Source organism: Pseudoliparis swirei, chromosome 23 (genome assembly GCF_029220125.1).
Source record: "Pseudoliparis swirei isolate HS2019 ecotype Mariana Trench chromosome 23, NWPU_hadal_v1, whole genome shotgun sequence".
NCBI lineage: Eukaryota > Metazoa > Chordata > Actinopteri > Perciformes > Liparidae > Pseudoliparis > Pseudoliparis swirei.
Genome location: NC_079410.1, coordinates 7,614,915 through 7,636,985, shown reverse-complemented (window position 1 = coordinate 7,636,985; position 22,071 = coordinate 7,614,915). Strand labels below are relative to the sequence as shown.

Below are 22,071 nucleotides of genomic sequence, written 5' to 3'. Positions count from 1 at the left end.
GATTTCTCAACTGAGAACGTTTTAAATGGTTTTAAGGTAAGAATCAATAACAACAATGCTAAATATAAATATAAAACTTACCTCCCCAGAGCTGCATTGTGGTCCTCCATTCTCCGGCTTCGTGGTCCGCGGAAGAGGAAGTCAGTCACTAGAACGAGATTCAAGGATAACTTTCAGCTCGCGGTCAACAGCTCGAGGAGTTAGCCTCACAGCCCGGGTCAACCAGAGGGCTCAAGCTCAAACGTTTTGGACCGATAGCTCTGAAGGGGCCCCAAAACAGGTCCATGCGAACTTTATGGTATACTGCTACAGATCTCACTCATTATTCTCCACTTCACGAAATTATGAGATAGTATCTCATTATTATGAGATAGTAAGTCATAATAATGAGATAGTATTTCATTATTATGACTTACGGGATCCTAATTGTTTCTCTCAGTGGTGGAAACGGGCTTCCATAGCCCCGTCAAAGTGCCACACACAAACAAACACAGGCACACGGCGTCCCTTGCATCAACACACACTCAATTGTGTGTTTACTCATCTCAGACGTCCCCGTCTCCAGCAACAATAAATAATGCATTAACGTCTGTGTTATGCAGATTAAACACTAATCTCAGCGACAGGCCCATTTGGTGCGACTGCTTCCTCCCTTTTCTCTCACGTGTAACTCTCGCCACACCTTTCAAACTTTGGATCCAGGCTCATTCCCTTTAAGGAGACTTATTATAAACAGGGATCATGAATCCGTGTGATAGGATTTTATATTTTAGGATTTTTATTGTTTGAATCATTTACAGGACGTGCTCCTCCGAGCACGACGTGCCAACAACCAACGCGTTCTCTTCTTCTCAATGTCTGGGCCTTTGATTTGACTCATCCTCCCCGCCCGGTGGTGTGAAGCGAGGGTGAGGGCGCTCATGCCCTTTTGTGTCCGTGTGTGGGGGCGAAAGACTCAAAAAGTGTCTCGCTGTCCAATTCAATTTTAAAAATTCAAATGTTGTGTTGAAATCATTTGAAATGATCCACTGACTTCTTTGTTGATGTTCACATTCACCAAAGAGCCCTGAGAGATGATAATTCACAGGTTTTTACATGAATGATGCATTATGGGGGAATGAAACTGATTCAGTCCATTTCGTTGAGTGTGTTATCCGGGCCTCACTGCAGTATTGCACCTCATGGAAGGACACGTAGCAGTTGTTGGTTCAAGGCCACCATGTGGAGGAACGGGTGTACTGCACTGCAGTCCCCACATGACCCACTAATCAATCCTCTAATGTTGCAGTGTGTGATGGTTGCAGTATTCATGTCTATCTTTCAGTTCAGAAGAAGGGAGGCACCCAGCTCAAACTGCTCTTATCGTTCTCGAACCACGGAGAAGCTCTGCTGAAACCCATGAGGTAAGAGGCCGTGCGCCGACCCGGACCGGCATCGTGAACGAATGAATGTCAGCGTGTTTGTGTTGCTCCGGGTCCAGTTGAGGGCACCGGGTCACGACCCGAGGTCCCGTGAAGCATCGCTCCACGCGGCCTCATGCGGCACATGCTTCTTCTTTTTTAATTTATTCTCGCAGACAATCCCGAGACGCCGAGACGGACGCGAACCTCTTCTACTTCTCCGACTTTGAGAGACACAACGCGGAGATCGCTGCCTTTCACCTGGACCGGTACAGATGCTGGGGAACATTCTGCCACCTCTAGACCCGCTACTGGGATCACATCTTCATGAAGCTGCTTTCGGCTCGTAACAACTCCTCTACGTTTTATTATCATCTGCTTCTTCACGGCCATGTTTCTTCAAATGTGGCACAAACGGGGTCAAAGGTCACTGTGACCTTTCTGTCCGTCCGGTCCGTTGTAGTGAACAGGGCCGTGGGGGGAAATGTCTTCAAGAGTCCACTCGGACACAAGGGATGAAGTGATTCAATTTCAGAGGTCAAAGGTCATTGTAGGCCGTATATTAAAAAACGTATATGCTAATTCTGACACTTGAACACGGATAGCATTAAGTAAATGCCGAAGAATAAACTGCAACGTGACTGCAAATTCTAGATTGTATATCTTTTATTTGTATTTTTCAGATTACTGGGCTTCAACAGGATCCCTCCAGTCGTTGGCCGACTCATCAACGTCACCTCAGAGGTCAGAGAGATTACCACTGGCAAAGCGCTGTCTCGGACCTTCTTCACTTCCCCTGGTATGTGTGAGCCATTTAAATTATTATTCATTTTATTTGGGGTTTTATTTACCCAGGTTGGCCCCATTGAGAGCACATGTCTGAGTTTGAACAATCAAAAACTTGATCAGGTGGCTTATTGGAGTTTTACACTCGTTCAGGGTTACCATGAAGATAGCGGGAAGCACTCGATGAAAGGGAAGACACTGAAAGCTTTCTTTCCCAATTCACTTCTGACTTTGGTATCAATTTTGCGGACGGAGATTTGCAATTTTCCCAAAAATTCTCACATGAAAGAGAATATAAATAGGAAGGAATTTGACCAAGAATAGCTTTGGCAAGAGAAAACAAAGGAGGAGGCGTGTACATAAAGCAGGTGGAGACACCTTCCAACAGCCGGCCACACACTAAACTCCAGCTCTCGCCTCTCCAGTGGGGAACGTGTGTTTCTACGGCCAGTGTGAGTACTACTGCACCACGGAGCACCCGGTGTGCGGTCGTCCACACCAGCTGGAGGTCTCCCTGGCTGCCATGCTGCCTGACCTCAGCCTGGCTCCTCGCAGGTCCTGGAGGTCGCCGTGGAGACGCCTACAGCCGCACCAAGCAGGCAGCGTGGGTACCCTGTCACGTGTGTTATCAATAGTGGCTTTAAAAGGGATGCCTTCACTCATGTATATTAGTAATATGTATTATAAAAGTTTGGTTTGAACAGAACATGCTCTTTGTCCACCGTCATGTGTACACTTACAGAATACTGGAAACACCTCCGTTTACCTCTGAATATTTAGTTATGAATGTTATAAGTTGTAAAAAGTCCTGTTTTGTTTCTGCCATATTGTTGGAGAATTTTATAGTTGCAATACCATAAGTTGAGCCATGAGTCTTTACTGCCCCCTGGTGGTCCAAAGAAAGAAGTGCAACACAACATTGAAATTGTGGTTAACTTAAATTGTGTGATAACTTTAATTCAATTAAGTTATCACTCTTAACTTAATATGTATGATAACTTAAATTAAGTTATGATACTTAACTTAAATCGTGTGCTCAATATAGAGTGCTATACTATTGTTGCTATTACTCATAATTACTACAAACAGTAAGAGGTCAGTTTTACACGCTGGAGGTCATGTGACTGTCTGGAGGCCCCCAAATCACAACGAAGCAAGAGTGGAATAAAATCTTTACTGAGCTAAAATAACTTAATGTGTCAAGAAAACCTGCCAGAGGGGCACAAACCGATTTGATTTATTGTGTTCACCATTTTATTTTTGTATAGCAAACAAAAAGGGATGTTCTCAGATTAACATGAGACACCATGGCGAAGAAGATTTAAAGAAGGCAAAAAAGGTCATTTTTTGTAAGAAAAAATGTAATAAAATTAGACAAAAAACAAACAAACCCATCCTCACATTCAGACATCATGTGTTTCCCATCCTTGTCTTCTTCTAACCGGCCCTGCTCTCCCAGGTGGGAGAAGGACCCGGCCTACTGCGACACAGTGAGGCGGAAGCCTCCTTACAGCCACGGCACCCGACTGCTGGACCTCATAGACATGGCGGTGCTCGACTTCCTCATGAGTCAGTGTCTGCCTTTCTTTTTCTTTTTTACTCGTCATCCATTTTCAGCACCACATGCCATTATTAATGACGGTACGTGTCTTTCATTCAACAACATATATATAACAGATAAGTAAAGTGGCATTATATTAATCATTATTTTTAATATGAAATAAATGTGTTTTCCAGCTTTGGCCGTCACTCCCTGGATGAGCCGTCCATTCTTGTTCCTCTGCAGCAGTGTTGCAGGTAAAATAAAACGACACCATGTGACTGACAGCCACTGAGGCCCTCAGCACACTCACACAGGAAGCTTAGGGGACGTAAAGGCTGCAACGTGTAGGAGAGACATTATTTCACTGAGGTGATGTCGACACATAGACAGTTGAAGGGCCCGGAGAGGAGGGGCCCTGAATGCTACACTTGTTGTCTATTTATTTTGGATCTGGCTCTCCGCCCACATTGTGTAGGATCCGTCGCTCCACCCTCCTCCGCTTGCGCCTTGTCCCTCCCTGGCTTCCGCCTGAGCGACGCCATGCGGAGTCGCTGCTCGGGGACCCTCTGGCGGCCGTGCAGCCCCCTCCTCTCCGAACCTCACCTCTCCGCTTTGGACCGGCGCCTCGCAGCCGTCCTGCGGGTGGTGGAGGCCTGTCAGGAACGCCACGCGGAGGAGGTCGTTCACAACGATGTGGAAGGGTACGACCAACAGCCCGACTGAGGGACACAACAAAGCGACTGCACGACTGTCTCATACAGGACTGCAGAATGGGGTTAAGGTCAAAAGGTCGTCATCATTTCATTCATCAGATCATTTCATTCTGCAGAAGTTTGCAAAGATATTCATTTCAGTTTATTTTATATAGCAAAATATTAAACATTTGATTGAGAGGGCGTCACAATCTGGACATATATGACATTCCTGACCTCTGACCTCACATCGGATCAGGAAAAACTCCCAAGAAATATAAAGAACCCTTTCATGGGGAAAAAAGGGGAAGAACCCTTCAGGAGAGCAACAGGATGGACAGAAGAATAGATGTCATGTGACCAGAAGGAATCATTACAGAGTTACATGAACACATTCAATCAATATGAATATTGCACGCAAGTACTTCACAAGAAGAATAAGAGGAAACAGAAAAGTTTAACATAATAAACATGGTTTTTTTTTCATTCTCTTGTCCCCATTCTACTGGTGAAGGATATGCTGGCAGATATGATATGATGGAAATGAGTGAGATTAAAGCACAACGCCTGCATGACTGAGTGTGACTCCTGTTGCAATGTTTACATAAAGAAACTCAAACGCGACATCATCTATAAAACAGAATCCAGGAAGGATCCAGTGCGTTTGGACTCGGCCGCGCTCCTGCTGACAGTAACCGGAAGTGCGGTGTCCCGACAGAGAGGGACAAGATGTGGTTTCACTTTCACAGAGAGGCGGCACAACGTTAGAGAAACAGAGACCCGCCGGTTGGGAAGGACTCTCGCCGAATATGAAATGTGATACTTTGTGATTTGTTGTTTTGTGCCAGAGACCTCGTGGGAAGTTGTTGGCGCTCACTTTCACTTCCACCGGACATTTGACTCAAAGGGACCCCTCCATGGAGCCGATGGACTGGCTGAACGACGAGGAGCTGCTGCGGTTCTTCCGCCGCTGTAAAACCGAGATGTCCTGCATGGAGAAGCCGCACACGTTCCTCTGCCAGCTCCGGGACTACGAGCTGGTGCCGGAGGACCGATACAAGGTATGGAAGCGGGAAGGAACTGCATGCGTAATAACACTGCAATAACACAATAACACGGTAATACAACTAGTAGGTGGACTGGGAATGCAGATTCTTTCATTTCAAGAACTTTATTGAGCAGTTCAGATATTACAAAGTACACAGACATACAACTAAAGTCATTAATAAGTAAAGAGTGAACTGCTTGAACTTTAGTGTAAAAGTTTACGTTATGGCGTTAACAACAGGTTACTCTGCGCATGCGCGACGGCGGAGCTTCTCAATATGCGTTCTTGTGTACCTCTCTGTACTTGTGTTCTCGTGAACTCGTGTTACGTCATCAATCGCAGCCCGAGTACATGTTCCAACGCAAAGTCCGAAACGGCCGGTGACTTGCCATTCTCCGTGACTTCGGCGTTCCTGCTGTTGCCCTTCAAAACAAAAGCTCAACATTGAGCTTTATTGACAGTGGCCGTTTCAAGCCTGCTACCCCGTTTTAAAAAGAGTTGTGGAAAGCTAATTTTATCACACATAATAATAAAACGTGATGACTCACACATATCTGCACTCGTTTTGTTTTGCAAAGGTTGCACGTTATTGTTGTTTTGAATGATATGCAGTGTAAAACTCAACAAAACTCTTTATTGCCAAATATTTGAAGTTGTTTTGTTTAGTTTTTCACATGTTGCACTGCATTGTTGTTATAAAATTATATTAAATGCAAATCAGGCTAATTGCAGCCACAATAAGTTCAATGTTGCACAGATAGAACTGTATTTCTTTTCTAATAAAGTGATTGAAAACTTGTATTACTTTTCTGTCTGATGGAGCAATCTGGTTTAGGTGACAGCTATATATTTATTATAAGTACCATAACCACACCAACTAGCTAATCTGTTGGGCTGCACCTATTTTGCAAGCTCAATAAGCTTCTTATTTTTTACCAAAAAATGTGAATAACAGTAAACAGTGTTGTACATTTAAATGCATCAGCTGGAGAGCAAGTTATCTGTTCCTTGATCAATCTGAAATAGAGTGTTTTGAACTGTAACATATGTCATTATTAACAGTGAAAAACACGGAGATGTGACACAAACTATTGCTTTTCTGAAAAGATCCTGTAAAAGACAAGGCCAAAATGAATTTGTTTTAAAGTGTAATGATAACAGACCACTTCATATTACTTATAACTCATGTTTAAAATGTTCATTAAGCCACGGTGTTGTCATGCTCATCGTAAGATGTCTGAGTGGGGGCTACTGTTGATTTATTCTCATTTTCTCCATGCTTTTGTGTGTTTGCAGAAGGTGATTCGTATGAAGAGTAAAGACAACATACGGAAAGGTCTCTACGAGATCCTGGACTGGTTGGAACGAGAACGTCCCCAGAGCGTCCGAGAGTTCTGGAGCTGCGTCTTCAAGGACACCATCCACTATCCCACCCTGAAGCTGCTGCGCAACAGCCTCCTGGACGGTCAGTCGGTTTTATTGATTTTGATGGTCAGAGGTTTTAGTCATGAGGATTCTGCTGCTCACTATGTTTATGCTCTTTTGGTTGTTCAGGTGGTCGTTATTCCGCCTCACTGCTCTGAAGAGCTTCTGAGTGGCAATAAATGAACAGATGTCAATTTATAATACTTATATATCTCTTTATTTGGATATTCCATATATTGTTGTTAGGAATGATTCAATAAATAAATATGATTAACGCTACACGACCAATAGAAGGATCCAGATAGACTCCATTCTCTGTATCCGTTAATCCAGAAGACACAACTAGAGTTAAGGTTGTCCATTACTTTGAGATATTTGTTGTTGTTATCGTCTTTAACATGATATATATATATATTTTTTTAGGGCTGTCAATCGATTAAAAAAATTTAACTAATTAATCGCACATTGTGAAATTGCGATTAATTAATCGCGATTAATCGCAATTAAAAGTTAAAAGTTAAAAGTTCATTCTTTTTAAAGACCAAACTTCACACAGAGCTTCAAAGAGGCTCCTACCTATAAAGTGCCAGCGAGATATTTAATATCGTGGATGATAAATTGTTTCTTCAGTTTCTTCATCAGATTAGTAAAAAAAAAGAAGTATATTGAGACCCCATTGGTCCTGTCATCCTTAACACTGAACAACAGCAGAACCAGTGGCCTTGGTAACTGACTGACATTCACATATGTCACGTTAACCCTCTGGAGGCTGGGCTCATTTTATACATTTTACAAAAAAATGTCAATTTACCTTTTAAAGGCGTTTGCATATGACACATACCCATGTGTTCTACATCAAACATTCCAGAACAATCTCAGCTCTCTAGTCAATGAGGCTCAGTTGCCTGGTGCCATGTTCTCTGCTCTCTGACTGACAGGCTGCTTATGAGCATCACGTGAGGTGGGAGGTCCTTTGTGATTTACTGAGTGTTCATTGGTTGTTTTTTCGCTAAATGTTGACAGACAAACGGATTGACCAATCACGTTGAAGGTTTCGTGTGACGAGTTCTTTCCGCGCCGCGTCACCCGACACGTCGCCTCCGTTCCTCTGTGTATCAGAGGGGGAGACGGGAGGAAGGAGGAGCAGGAGGAAACCCGACTGATGCATCCACGAGTTTAAACTGATTTCTACTCCTTATTTTCGCGGAGAAATAATTGTTTTAAAAACGGAAACAGTGTTAAACCGTACTGCCGCGGTTTAAAAAAAAAAAAAATTATTATAAAATATTTTAGTGCGTTAACACGGCCAAATTAATCGCATAGATTAACGCGTTAACGCTGACAGCCCTAATTTTTTTAAATGTCATTTAAATTGCAGGCTCTTTCCATTTTGACAAACAACCAGAAGAGACGGTGGAAACGGAAAAGTCAGACGAAGGGAAGAGGAAGGCGCTTTCTGGAGGTGAGGAGGGAGAGGAGAAGCAGGAGAACTCCGTGAAGATGAAGAAGAAGAGAATACTGAGAAGTAGCGACGATGACGAGGAGCCGGCCGGTCCATCATCTCAATCGATTCCCAGGAAGAAAAAGTCCAAAAAAATCTGCTTCTGTAAGCCCCTCCCCCCCACATACACACACAAAGAAGTTCGTCGCGTGGAACAAAGAGGTCAACGTATTATTTCAACGTATGATTTTCCTGTTCTGCAGCCTCTCCCCTGAAGAAGGGCGAGAAGAACCACATCTGGAGCTGGCCCATCTATAAGCTGCAGCTGCCCGTGACCTGTGGGGACCAGGCGGGGACACTGAATAGAAACCTCCTGGCTAAAGGTGTGTAAGACTCCAGGACTGAAGAACACATCGTCTCCTCTAACGAGTGAAGCGGGGCGGATGGTGACCGGTTGACATTAACGCAGCCTGTGAATGTTTCAGGGGAGAAGTGCATTGTGGTCGGGAAACGGTGGTTCACTCCCAGTGAGTTTGAGAGTTTTGCGGGGAAGAAGAGTTCCAGGAACTGGAAGGCGAGCATTCGCTGTCAGGACACCCAGCTGGGGAAGCTGATTCAGGTTTGCATTTTTCATTTATTTATTTGTTCAGTTTATTTACACCAACAAATAATGACTGAATCAAATGTTCAAATATGAGAGTGAATCTCAGACTGTTACTTCAACGTGTGCCTCGGGACGTGGATTTGTCGGGTGCGCCGTTCATTTTCTGTTTTGTTTCTTTCGCTGCAGGAAGGTCACCTGAAAACAGGAACGTACAAAGGAGGGTGCAGAAAGGTGAGAAGAACAACTGGTGAAAATACATGAAAAGATACATTCAGACTTTATGGTGCATCTTCTCGTCGTTCGTGATCCTGATCTGAGCCATGTCCCTTATTCTTCCTCGTGTTCCTCCTGCTAGGCCAATAGGTCACTGTTCCCGTCTGGTCACGCAACTGCAGGTTTGTTTTATTCGTGATTTTATAAAACTACAGGAAAATAGTGCTTGAATATATATACACGCTAATGTGTCAGAAAAACCAACATCCTCCTTCTGTTTTTCCTAGTGTCTGACGAAGATGAAGAAGCAGGAGAAGAAGAAGAAGAAGAAGGAGATGATGAAGAAGAAAAAGAAGAAGGAGAAGAAGAAGAAGGAGATGAAGAAGAAGAAGAGGGCCGTGAGCTGAACGAGGGCGACCGCAGCAGAGAAAGCTCCGCAGCTGTCGCAGGTGCTGTTCTCTCCAAAGTGATGATCAGAGTTTTTTAAATGTAGCGTTGATCCAGACTTCCCGTGTGTCCACCTCAGGCGAGGCAGTGAGGAACCGGACCGAGCAGCCAGAAGTCGCCAGGAAGGTGTTCAGAGTCACGTGCCGCGGTGCAGCCGGGACTTTACACGCCAAGCGGTTCTCCTCAGGTAGCGATAACTCCTCCTCCTCCTCAACACGTGTCGTCGCATGTGTACCGAGCGGCTCACGCCTCCGACCACCAGGGACTTGTGGGAAGAGTATTCGCACTGAGACCAGCTGGATGACCCCGGTGGAGTTCCTGAAGGTGGCGTCGTGTCCGGCGGACGCCTCTTGGAAGAAAGAGATCCGGTGTGAAGAGGAACCGCTCAGCGTCCTCATCGAGGTGAACCTCGTCGGGCTGGTTGGAGGGATGCAATCGGAGAAAGTGGAAGCTGTAATCCCAAAGATTTCAGTCCTGTTTGATATTTTGAGTTAAATTTGAGCAGCTGGTGAATACGTGTTCTGGTCATCATCAATACGATGCATGGTGTCGATAATGACCACGACTCTATAACGATCAGGATGGAATGACGTCAAACGTCTGTTGTAGAAAAAAAAAGACAGACCATAAATCGACACACACTTTCCAGATTAAGTTCACACGATCACATCAGGCTGTTAGCCAGCATCGCCTCTCGAGGTGTTCCAGGTGCAGGAGGAGTGTCGGTCCGAGAAGGAAAGAGGTGAAGGCTTCAAACGCGGAGCAGAGACAGTATGTCGACTCCAGAAGGACATCTACCCCATCTTGGATTTAAATCCCCTTCGGGGACATAAACAGGGTTTTTCCTGGGTCAAAATGGGTCTTCGGTGCTCCCACTTTTTTTTTGTTGCGAGCTGCGCGCACCGTCTATTCCAACAGGTCGGGCTGTTGAGTGAGTGATCGGCAGCTGGCCGCTCGGTCCATTCGCACACCTCACAGTTGCGTATTGATCAGACAAGTAGACACGCTTATCAACTCCAGTGTTTCCCCTACTATTATAACAGGGTGAAATCTCCACCCGCCACTCTGTAATTTTCGTCTCTCCCCCCCCCCCGTCAACAATTCTCCGCTCGCGCGACAGAGCGATGCGCGCGCCCGCATCGAAGCTCTGCCGTGATGCGCGCACACGGGTGAGCACACTCTCACCACCACCCCCCGTCAACAACTCATCTCGGCTCGTGCGCGCCAGAGCTCCGATGCTGGCGCGCGCCATGCTCAACGGTGATGCGCGCACACAGGTGAGCGCACACCTCAGTGTTAAATTAAGCTCAGGGCACCAACATGGCAAGCGGCACTAGTCTCACCCCCCTGATGCTGTAAACCTAGGGGAAACACTGAACTCGATTACTATTGATCAAAACAGAACGAGGGTTCGGCTGTAGCCGACTTGAAACATACTATTGAGAACATATTCGCTGACATGCACGTGATGAACACAGGTTTTATTTTTTTTATTTTTTCCATCGCAGACTTTTTTTTGCCTTAGGCGCTCGGGAAAACGGCTTAGGCGCCCACATTTTCTCTATGCAGGAAAAACCCTGCATAAGGGGTCATAAGAAAGTGAGGTTATTTAATTGACAGAGCAAAAGAAATGCTAGAAACATGGCGCTAATAATGCCGTGTCATGAAGTCGTTTGTCAGACACGACAACTAAAGATCGAGCCGCAGGATTTGTCAAGCCGTAAAAAATAACTATTTCAACTACGATTGGTCTCTTTCAGGCAAACGACTTGACGATCGACTCGCTGCTGTGCAAATGCAGTCGGTGCAAACCAGATGGCACCGAGCTGGTAAGCCCGTTGCTACGCACGTTCTGCATCGGCAACGTGCTGTCGACCGGAGCTGATGTTTCGCCGATGTTAAACGGTCCCCGTGGAGTCGTGTCGCCAGACTTGCTGTCGTGTGTCTGTCCCGGCAGGAGAATCAGAAGAACGATGACGAGTGTGGCGTCTGTAGAAGGGAAGACGAAGACAAGTTGGTGATGTGTGATGACTGCCCTCGCTCCTTCCACCAGAAATGTCACCTGCCCCATGTGGAAGATGTCGATTTAGGGTGAGCTTTGATAAACGGCTATATACATATATATATATATATATATATATATATATGTGTCTATATTAGGGCTGTCAGCGTTAACGCGTTAATCTATGCGATTAATTTGGCCGCGTTAACGCACAAAAATATTTTAACGCAATTAACGCAACTTTGTTTACTTCTGGTGTTCGTTGAAGTTTTTACACTGTTTCCGTTTTTAAAACAATTATTTCTCCGCGAAAATAAGGAGCAGAAACAGAGCTGCCAACTTTTCAAAAAACCTTGGAGTGAGATTTTGTCGGGGGTGACCAAAATTTTGCCGCACACTCAGCCACACACGTTGGTGGCTATAATATCAGGAAATTTGAATAAATTTGGCGTTGTACCCATGTTGTACCCATGTTGTACCCATGTTGTACCCATGTTGTACCCTGCATTCTGGCCTGGCAAAGGTCTTTTACGAGACATCTTTGCTCCCTTAAAGAATTAAAATGTTTTTTAATAACTCTACTCTCATTTACAAAAACATGCCTAATTCTATTGCACAAATGTCCTGTCTTTATGTAAAATTCTTTATAATACATCTTACTTGTTCAAAGTGCTGTTTTGAAAATTTTTGAGAGGGTCCTTTTCCTAGGCCTGCAAATAAAGTGATAAATGCTATGTGGGCAGCCTTAACAAACAATGCTATGATGTTTTGAGCATGCAGTATACCAAGAGGTTAACAAGGTGCTCTGCTGCTTGTTATGACAGCTGAGTTTACATCACCACACAAAATCACACGCACAAACACAACGAATTATTTCAAGATTTAAAGTTTAAGAGAGTGAGAACTTAATTGAACCACATGTCATTAACAGGGCTCTTAAGTTTTGAAGACAGGCAAGAGTGACATATTTATCCAGGATGCTTTATTTTCATTGGTTGCTGGATTAAATCTTACCCAGATAGGTTTTTTCTGATTGTGTAGCCCATTTCTTTTTTTTGATTGGCTGATAAGTGGCTCCTCACAGCAGAACTCCAGGGGAGCGCTTGCTTCCTCCACGGTGAGGGCAGCGCGGCCAGCTCATGTTGAAGGCCATGCACATTAAAACATTAAATAGCCGAGAGGTTTTTCAGCGTGAGAAATACGATGTGTGGCGGGAGTGCGTGACGTAAGACCGAAATGCGTGACTGTCACGCTCAATGCGTGACACTTGAGAGCCCTGCATTAACACATGAAAATCTTCTTCTGTTGCTGACTCCGGGACTCTTTGGGGTAAATAGGATGTCTATGCAGCGAATAGGTTTATAGATGCGCTCCTTAGCGCCATCTATCGTCGCGGAGTTTGAAAAGAAACCAACGCGCCAGTGTTGCCAGGTCCGCGGTTTTCCCGCAGAATTGGGCTACTTTTGAAGTGTTGCCGCGGGTTGAATTTTGTGTCCGCTGGTTCGGGTAGACCTTTTTTTGCATGCAAATTACATGAATATCTTTAAATAAAAATCCATATTTTAAATGAAATAATTTATTTATACCCAAATCCTACCAAACTGACTCCAGATCAGCACGTACACACATGGACATGGACTTTAAAAGCAGTGTATATGGTTTGGCAAGGGCATATTTTGAGTTCTGATATTGGGCTGGTTTTTGGGCTGGTTTTATTGGCCATTGGGCTGGTTTTGTCACACAGACCTGGCAACCCTGCAACGCGCCTCGGGCCAAAATCAGAATTTCTTTTGCCGTGAGAAATTGGTTGTGTGGCGTGAGAGCGTGTGAAAACATGCAAAAGCGTGTGTCACACGGCGAAACCGTGAGAGTTGGTAGCTCTGCAGAAATCAGTTTAAACTCGTGGATGAATCAGTCGTATTTCCTCCTGCTCCTCCTTCCTCCCGTCTCCCCCTCTGATACACAGAGGAACGGAGGGGCGATGTGTCGGGTGACGCGGCGCGGAAAGAACTCGTCACACGAAACCTTCACCGTGATTTGTCAATCCGTTTGTCTGTCAACATTTTGCGAAAAAAACAACCAATGAACACTCAGTAAATCACAAAGGACCTCCCACCTCACAGGTGAGGCTCATTAGCAGCCTGTCAGTCAGAGAACCAGAGGACACGGCGCCAGGACAACTGAGCCTCATATATAGAGCTGAGATTGTTCTGGAATGTTTGATGTATAACACATGGGGATGTGTCATATGAAAATGCCTTTAAAAGGTGAATTTACATTTTTTTGTAAAATGTATAAAATGCCCCCAGCCTCCAGAGGGTTAACGTGACATATTTGAATGTCAGTCAGTTACCAAGGCCACTGGTTCTTCTGTTCAATGTTAAAGATGACAGGACCAATGGGGTCTCAATATACTTCTTTTTTTTTTACTAATCTGGATGTTTCACTGAAGAAACAATTTATCATCCACGATATTAAATACCTCGCTGGCACTTTATATGTAGGAGCCTCTTTGAAAACACAGCTCTGTGTGAAGTTTGGTCTTTAAAAAGAAAAAGAAAAACTTTTAATCGCGATTTATGAATTTCAAAATGTGCGATTAATTAGTTAAATATTTTTAATCGATTGACAGCCCTAATATATATATATACTGTATATATATATATTTATATACAGTATATGTATATATATTATATATATATATATAATCGCTGACCTAAGTAGGCTAACAGTACTTGTTAGTGGGGTTGATTTTGTGACAGAGAAATTCTCTTCATAATCTTTGATAATTGTCAGACCGTACATGATTATTTATTGTGTGTGTGTGTGTGCGTGCGTGTGTGTCTGTGAGAACAGAGTCGACAGCCCGTGGATGTGTACTTTCTGCATATTCAGGATCTATCAGGGGTGTTTTTACCAGGAGCTGGAAAGAGAAGCAGCCGTGTCGCTCCCAATATCCCAACACATGCTGGTGAGTAAACTGCGTGACCGTCTGTGTTGTGAAGCTGAAACACACTTGTTCATCTTGGTTGTCCGTGTTTTTATCTGTACGTCTGTTTCTGTGCATGTGTAAACACCGACTGCCAGAGAAGCTCAACCTGTCCGTCCCTCATCCCTCCTTCCTTACATCAACAGGAATGCCAGTATCTCCTTCTGTATCTGTGCACGGCTGATGAGGAACAAACATTCTCCGTGGACCCACGCCTCTACGTAAGTCCTCCCCCCCCCGTCCTCATGCACCGGCTAGCCGCTAAAGAGCACTCGATCATCTGGTTACTGGAGGACTCGGCGCCGCCGCTGTGGGCCCTGTTGATTTTGGCGCCCGTGGTAAGAGGTTAGAGTGCCATGATGCAGAGTTTCTGTGTCTTGTTTTGTGTCTTATTTTGAAGTCCTTGTGTTTCCCTGCATTTCCTGTCCCTGTGATCGTCTGCCCTGTTCCTCATTGTGTCCACCTGTGTCTTGTCCCCCGTTGTCCAATCACCTGCATCTTCCCTGTGTATTTAAACCCTGGTTGTCGCATTCCCCAGTGTGGGTTCGTACGGTTTAGTTTGTGTTTATGTTCCTGTCTGACCTGAAATAAATACACAGGGAAGATGCAGGTGATTAGACAACGGGGAACAAGACACAGGTGGACACAATGAGGGCGGGGCTAGCAATCACACAGGAGGAAACCATCAGGAACAGGGCAGACGATCACAGGGACAGGAAATGCAGGGAAACAGATGACACAAGGACTTCAAAATAAGACACAAAACAAGACACAGAAACTCCGGATGATGACAGAGATGACGCACGCCGCCGGCTCCGTCACAGATTTGAGATCCTGCCTATTTCTTTCTTGCAGTGCACAGTGAAAGTGAACTTTTAAAAGTGTATTGACACCACACCAGCAACATTGCTACGGTTTTTATTTTCTTATACCTGTAGGACATGTTACAGTTTCAAAATAAAAGCATCTGTGGACAGAATCCGTCATTCCTTTTCCTCTTGGCACCCTCAGCTGAACGACTACTGCAGCGTGATCAAGACCCCCATGTGGCTGGGTCACATAGCCCACCGACTCCAGAAGCCACGAAACCGGATCGTTGGAGAGTTTGAGACCGACGTCCAGCTCATTTTCTCCAACTGCGCTTTATACAACCGGGTAAGAGGCGGTGTCAGTCAAAACCCTTTAGATGCAGCGTTAAGAGTTTAACAGGCATCCTGGACATTTTGTACTGATATGGTCTGTTGTGGGTTTTTTGCAGGACAATGCTGAAATCCTCGCCACGGGAAACAGACTGAAGGAGTTATTTGACAGAGAATTTAAGAGTGTGTTCAACATCAAGGAGTAGGCTGGTGACATTACAGGGTTTTTCCTGCATAGAGAAAATGTGGGCGCCTAAGCCGTTTTCCCGAACGCCTATGACAAATCCCGAGCGCCTAAGGCAAAAAAAAGTCTGCGATGGAAAAAAAAAAAATAATGTGTTCATCACGTGCATGTCAGCGAATATGTTCTCAATAGTATGTTTCAAGTAGGCTACAGCCGAACCCTCGTTCTGTTTTGATCAATAGTAATCGAGTTGATAAGCGTGTCTTCTTGTCTGATCAATACGCAACTGTGAGGTGAATGGACAGAGCGGCCAGCTGCTGATCACTCAACAGCCCGACGTGCACCAATACACCTGGACAAATGCAAATGAAATTTCCACTCAAAATTTCTGACATATATATGTAAAGAGGTAAACCTTGATAATCTTTGAACCATACATGGGGCTTGGACTATTGTCAATCTGTTAGCCTATCTATTTTAATCTAAAGTGGAAGCAGAATGATTTCCTCAAGCATAGCCTCCATTATTTATGGAAAAAAAATTACAAATACATAGATGTCTGCTAATTACGGTAACATGGCAACACAGACCGTGTTTTTTTGAGAGCACTGAAGACCTATTTTGACCCAGGAAAAACCCTGCATTAACTGGGTTCAGTTATCAAACTAAGTAGCGACCGGGGAAAGGTTACGAATATGTAAATATGCCTGTGGTTTGTATAGTTTTGACAATCCTTTGTGTTTGAAATATCCCAAACTAAATGATTCCTAATCAAGAGAATGCAGGGAACTTTGACTTGAATTATGAGAGCACATTTCAATCTATAATTTGATAATGCATTTAAAAAAAAGGCATTCTTCCCACTATTTATTTTCTTCATAAAAGGCGCGGTACCAGAAATAACCAAAGCTTACATTCCACCCAACGTATGTACGATCACAAAGACCAAAGAGCTGACAGAGACAACAAAAAACATATCATCTCAATATATTAATTTAAACATATTTTTTCCTGTATATCTATTTATTGCTGTGTTTTTGTATGATGCTACATGTGAGGAGGGTTCTGCAATGAATACATTGTACAAGTCTGTATTAAACGTAGTGTTTGTCTTAAGCCTTTTGCATCGTGTCCCAGTGTCACAGCACAGGATTAAAGGGAAGTCTCTCTGTCTCCACCTCTGACCTGTTGCTTGTTTTAAAATAAAATATGAAATGTGTACATCTTGTTTACATGGCTTGTCTCCATAAACCTGCGTCTTAAAGGTAAACAGTCTATCCCAGAACTACAACTACAACTGTGAAGATGAAACCCTAAACTTTTAATTCTGACGAGAAAAGACACATTTCCTGTTAAACTGACAGGGGGGGGGGGGTCCTCTTTTATAAATCATTGTGTGATGGAGATTAAAACCTCACTATCATCTCATTATCGAAGCTTGATGTGTAATATAATGTTTCCTTTGATGTTGGTAGTGTAGTGGTCCAAATATCTATGCTATAAATACCGTTCATACTGCATATATATTATTTCATATCAGTGGTGGGCCGTCAGGGCCAGCAAGGCCTTCTCTGCTGGCCTAAACATCATCAGAATATATATATATATATATGTATGTATGTATGCAGGCACATGCACAGACACTTTGGGGGGCAGGTGCTCAAACCAAAAACAAGGGCATCCATCGCCAAAAACGTTTTCTGACAGAGTTGAAACATAAGCAGCATTACACTAATTATGCGGTCCTCGACGTGCGTCTCCTCTTGGCAGGATTTGGACAGCTAGCTTACATTTTCCTTATGAATAAATATGAATTATTACATGGCAACAACATTACAAGCGTTCTGATTGAACAGTACAAGCATTCTGAAAAAACCCTGTCAGATATCAAAACACATTTGGAGGGAATTGATGACAGAGAAACTCTACAGCTGCTCATACTGAAGGTACTCTGTATCATCTGGCCAGATACAGATAAAAGGCCACATAGTGTATAATCAATGCTATGATGGCTCCATGTAGTTTCATTAATATCTTGCTGTAGGCTAATACTAATATTACTGCTATTTGTTAAGTGTTGAAAAAGTTGGTAAAAAGTGAACCATACAGATGTTTTATTTATTACTATTATAGATCAATATACCAGTATTGTATTTATGGTATCATATTGTTTTTATGGTATTGTATCGAATTCTGGTATCGAGTATCATGATATTTATGGCAGGTATCGTATCATAATCGTGACAACCAGGTAGAGGCAGAACAGACTCAAGAGTCATGGCTCAGCAGAGCATGCAAGGCCCAAAAAAGGAAGTTGGTTCATGAATGACTTTAACCATGTTATGTATATTAGTTATTACTATTATTATAGGGCCCGAACACTGACTTAGTCAGAACAGAGGACCTACTGTCCCCCCCTTGTCACCTTTTTTACCCCTCATGAGTTTGCAGGTGTGAATATGCGGGCCCAGCTGACGTCATTATCACAGTTGCCAGCAGCAGATATGTGCGGACTAGCTGCTCTGCACTGGCTCCCCGTAAAATCGAGAATCACTTTTAAAATTCTTCTCTTAACCTACAAAGCCTTGATTGGTGATGCTCCATCATAGCTTAAGGAGCTTGTAGTACCATATTGCCCCACTAGAGAGCTACGCTCACTAAATGCGGGACTACTTGTAGTTCCTAGAGTCTTACAAAGTAGAATGGGAGCCAGAGCCTTTAGTTATCAAGCTCCTCTTCTATGGAACCAGCTTCCACCTTCAGTCCGGGAGGCAGACACAGTCACCTCGTTTAAGAGTAGTGTTGGTAATCGTGATGCCAAATATGTGGGTTATTTCATGTCCCTTGAGATGATGATGAAGAAGAAGTTTCGAGCGACACAGTACTTGATAAGAACACAAAGTTTATTCTACAAGGTACAGGCCGAAGACAGACATCTAGAATGACTGGAAACTTTCAGGGTCCGGATGAGAAAGTTCAATGGTTTATCATGTTGCCACGGGTTATATAGACAGAGGAAAGAGGAGGCGTTCATCTTATGGGCTGGCAATGGTTTCGAGCGGGCTTCTAGCCCCCCCTCCCATGATCTCATGCTACCTAATGTAAACCATCTGGTCCAGCTCTAAGCAATGGTATTCTATACCATGGACACCTTGTGGGCCTCTGGGATCTTTAAGAGCTGTAATGCAAAATACACGACATATACCTCCCTTCGAGAGTTAATAAACTCTCGACAACAAACAAACAACCAATGCAAACATACAGGTGTATTATCATGACAAAATTACCACCTCGTCCTACAGTAAAGTTCTAACATTACTGTGACTGTATGAAGTGTAAAAGTGGTGTAAAATGAAGTATTTAATGTGAAATTGAAAAACCTGTCGGGCAGTTATCTTTTCTTGCAATATCAATTAAACAATGTAAACAGGAAAATTCTTTCACGGTCCCTCTGCCAAGGCAACCTTAAATCGAACTCCATACCACTGAAATAAGGAATGTTTAGCAAACTGTGTAGGGAAATGATTCAAACGAATACACCTGGAATTTCTCAGCAAATAATAACGAAATAATAATGTCCAGGATCAAGTTGGTCAACCCATCGCCTCTCCCCATGGACCTATCCCTGCCTAATCACCTCTGTCCCTAAACGTCACGATAAGAAAACATCTGAGATTCCATTATATTCACCAAACAACAGAAAATATCGCTTCCCCAACAATTAACACCTAAACAAGAAAATTCATTTTTAATATTACTAATATTTCATATACGAGAAGACATATCACTGCAGTTCTTCAGCAGCCTTGACACTCGTCTTCTCCTCGATGATCCGGATGTCTCATCACCAGTTCTCGTTCAAAGTTCTTCAGGTCACTCGTCATGTTCACGTTTTGAGAGGCTGGTTTCATTCAACACTGGAGTCCCTCAGCACTCCATCACCTCACAGTGGTTTCTCTAGAATGACAGAAGAGAACCAGTATCTTGCATACAGAACAGATGCAAATCAAAACATCAAACATGAATTATCACTAAACATTTTTGTCCCTTTAATATATTGTCATTTATTTTATCTCAATTCCCCACTCGGAACTCTTCAGAGTTCCGAAAGAGCAAAAAATCAAATCAAAAATGTTTTAGGATTCTAAGAATCATAAGATCTAAAAAATAAAAAATGTGTATTCTTTCACACCAAGATGCTGTTTAACTCCTAGTTTTTTCTCTAGAATTGTTTTCACCGTCTTATAGACACACTTTATTAGCATTTTGCTTGGCAACTTATTGAGCACTATTTTATTTTCAGCTAGACACGCTTCGTGCCATCGTGAGAATCTGTCTACAGCTGTTTAACAATTACAGAAGCATCTTCATTACAGTCACATCCTTGAGTGTAATATTGACCTTCAAGTTCACTACCGGTCCAATATTGTTCATGATCAAAGACTGGCTGTTGGTAGAAGGCAACTGGAACCACTGGATATGGCTCGAACGACTGGAACTCAGCTTGATTCGACTCCGGTTGTGGTGCAGGTTGATTTGATGGGGCCTGATTCTGCATCAGGGCCTGCTTCTTCTCAACCTTTTCACTCACCAGTTGTATTTGATTAAGTTTCCTGAGGGTCTCTCGATCTTGTTCTTTCAAATCGTCTCCCTTCTTCCGATACAGCTCCACCTGGTGGGCTATATGGTCTGTGTACACCAGTGGTCCCCAAACTACGGCCCGCGGGCCGGATCCGGCCCGCCTCCCCATTTGGACCGGCCCCCTGAACAATACCAGAGACGCGTTCCGATTTATTATTTTTTTCACCTGGCCCGCTGCCGTTGAGATTGCAGTGAGACGCGGAGAAAATGTGGAGTGGTGCTCTTTGCAATAGAACATCTTTGATGTGACGTGTCGCGTCTCGGCCAATCAGCGTTCAGATGTCCACAGCGTTTTGGAAGTTAGCTTGGATGTTAGTCCGCGACATCTGCTGCCGTCACGCTGCACGGTGTAGCGATACTAACAAAGTACCCGTACATTAAAAACGATGTGATTTAGCATATTTTTAGTATCGATACTTCATTAAAAGAGCGATCAGAGCGCACGCGCTGCTTCGCTCCGTTAAATGCTGTCTGCACGTGCATGCACTCACAGGCATCCAGGATTTTTCCTGGGTCAAAATGAGTCTTCGGTGCACCGTCTACTCGTGCAAGTCGAGCTGTTGAGTGAGTGATCAGCAGCTGGCCGCTCGGTCCATTCACGCACCTCACAGTTGCGTATTGATCAGACAAGAAGACACGCTTATCTACTCCAGTGTTATCCCTACTATTATAACAGGGTGAAATCTCCACCCCCCACTCTGTAATCCCCCCCCCCCCCCATATTTTTAGTATCGATACTACATTAAAAGAGCGATCAGAGCACACGCGCTGCTCCGTTAAATGCTGTCTGCACGCGAGCGTGAGTGATGCGCGCGCACCACTCAGCCGTGATGCGCGCGCACAGGTGAGCACCCCCCCCCCGGCTGGCCCTCCAGCAGACAAGGCAAACGTTATGTGGCCCTCACAGGAAAAAGTTTGGGGACCCCTGGTGTACACACTCTTCTTCATGTTTCCAAGGCCAACCACCTCTGCCAATCTGCTTCGCACTGGCAACGGCAACCCCATCAGGATTTTGCCTCTCAAAATCGATTTGTCCATAAGATTTTGTTCTGGATCATTACCTGTGACATTCATCCACGTTTGATGAGACCTCGAAACAAAGGATCTGGGATTTTCCTCCAGTCCGAGTGGTTCAATCAAAATATTGGCTGGATCTACGTTCGTCGGGAATGTTTCTTTCAATGCTCTGAACACTCGACCTCGACTCGCAGCAAACAGGTCTGAATCATTCACACTTGTTCCTACGTATTGATTAAGTCCAGCTTTCTCTAAAATTTCTTCCATACTGTAAACGCCAACGACATTAGCCAGTAGCTTCTTAATATCCCCCATCGCAGGAAGATCTCCGACCAAAATCTGTTCTAGTTTTGCAATCCAAGGATGCGCACCATCTTCGATAATGGGAAGCTTCTCAAGTATGGCTGACATATCGGTGCTCTGCAATGGTCTATATTCAAAACCTTGTTCTCTGATGATCACTGGGAACATGCTTCTTGGTGCTGGCACTTTATTAGATT

At 44.0% G+C, this 22,071-nt stretch overlaps 1 protein-coding gene and 1 long non-coding RNA gene across 6 annotated transcripts; one reads left to right on the top strand and one right to left on the bottom strand.

Moving 5' to 3' along the window:
• The first annotated feature begins 3,940 nt into the window (after positions 1-3,940).
• On the top strand, positions 3,941-17,132 carry LOC130188489 (nuclear body protein SP140-like protein). Of its 5 annotated transcripts, none has more exons than XM_056406871.1 (17): positions 3,941-3,983; positions 5,270-5,482; positions 6,766-6,934; positions 8,273-8,500; positions 8,599-8,718; positions 8,821-8,954; positions 9,126-9,170; positions 9,295-9,334; positions 9,440-9,601; positions 9,679-9,786; positions 9,862-10,001; positions 11,360-11,428; positions 11,557-11,690; positions 14,458-14,572; positions 14,689-14,811; positions 15,602-15,745; positions 15,849-17,132. In XM_056406871.1, the coding sequence occupies exons 2-17, from the start codon at positions 5,339-5,341 to the stop codon at positions 15,933-15,935; spliced, it is 1,962 nt and encodes a 653-aa protein (XP_056262846.1). In that variant the 5' UTR covers positions 3,941-3,983; positions 5,270-5,338; the 3' UTR covers positions 15,936-17,132. The 5 variants fall into 5 exon arrangements, with proteins under 5 accessions (XP_056262846.1, XP_056262845.1, XP_056262850.1 ...); XM_056406870.1 differs by lacking the exon at positions 3,941-3,983 and adding an exon at positions 4,317-4,430; XM_056406875.1 differs by lacking the exon at positions 3,941-3,983 and having other exon boundaries at positions 4,317-5,482; positions 14,497-14,572; positions 14,737-14,811.
• Positions 8,950-11,649, bottom strand: LOC130188490 (uncharacterized). The gene is made up of 2 exons (XR_008830623.1): positions 11,449-11,649; positions 8,950-9,134 (listed from the first exon to the last, which is right to left on the bottom strand). It is a non-coding gene; the product is annotated as an uncharacterized LOC130188490 (long non-coding RNA).
• Positions 17,133-22,071: the final 4,939 nt, after the last annotated feature.

Coding starts and splice junctions, on each gene's coding strand:
- LOC130188489 (XM_056406871.1), top strand. CDS start 5,339: ATGGAGCCGATGGACTGGCTGAACGACGAGGAGCTGCTGCGGTTCTTC. Junction 9,787..9,861: donor CGCCAAGCGGTTCTCCTCAG/GTAGCGATAACT, acceptor TCCGACCACCAG/GGACTTGTGGGAAGAGTATT. Junction 11,429..11,556: donor AACCAGATGGCACCGAGCTG/GTAAGCCCGTTG, acceptor CTGTCCCGGCAG/GAGAATCAGAAGAACGATGA.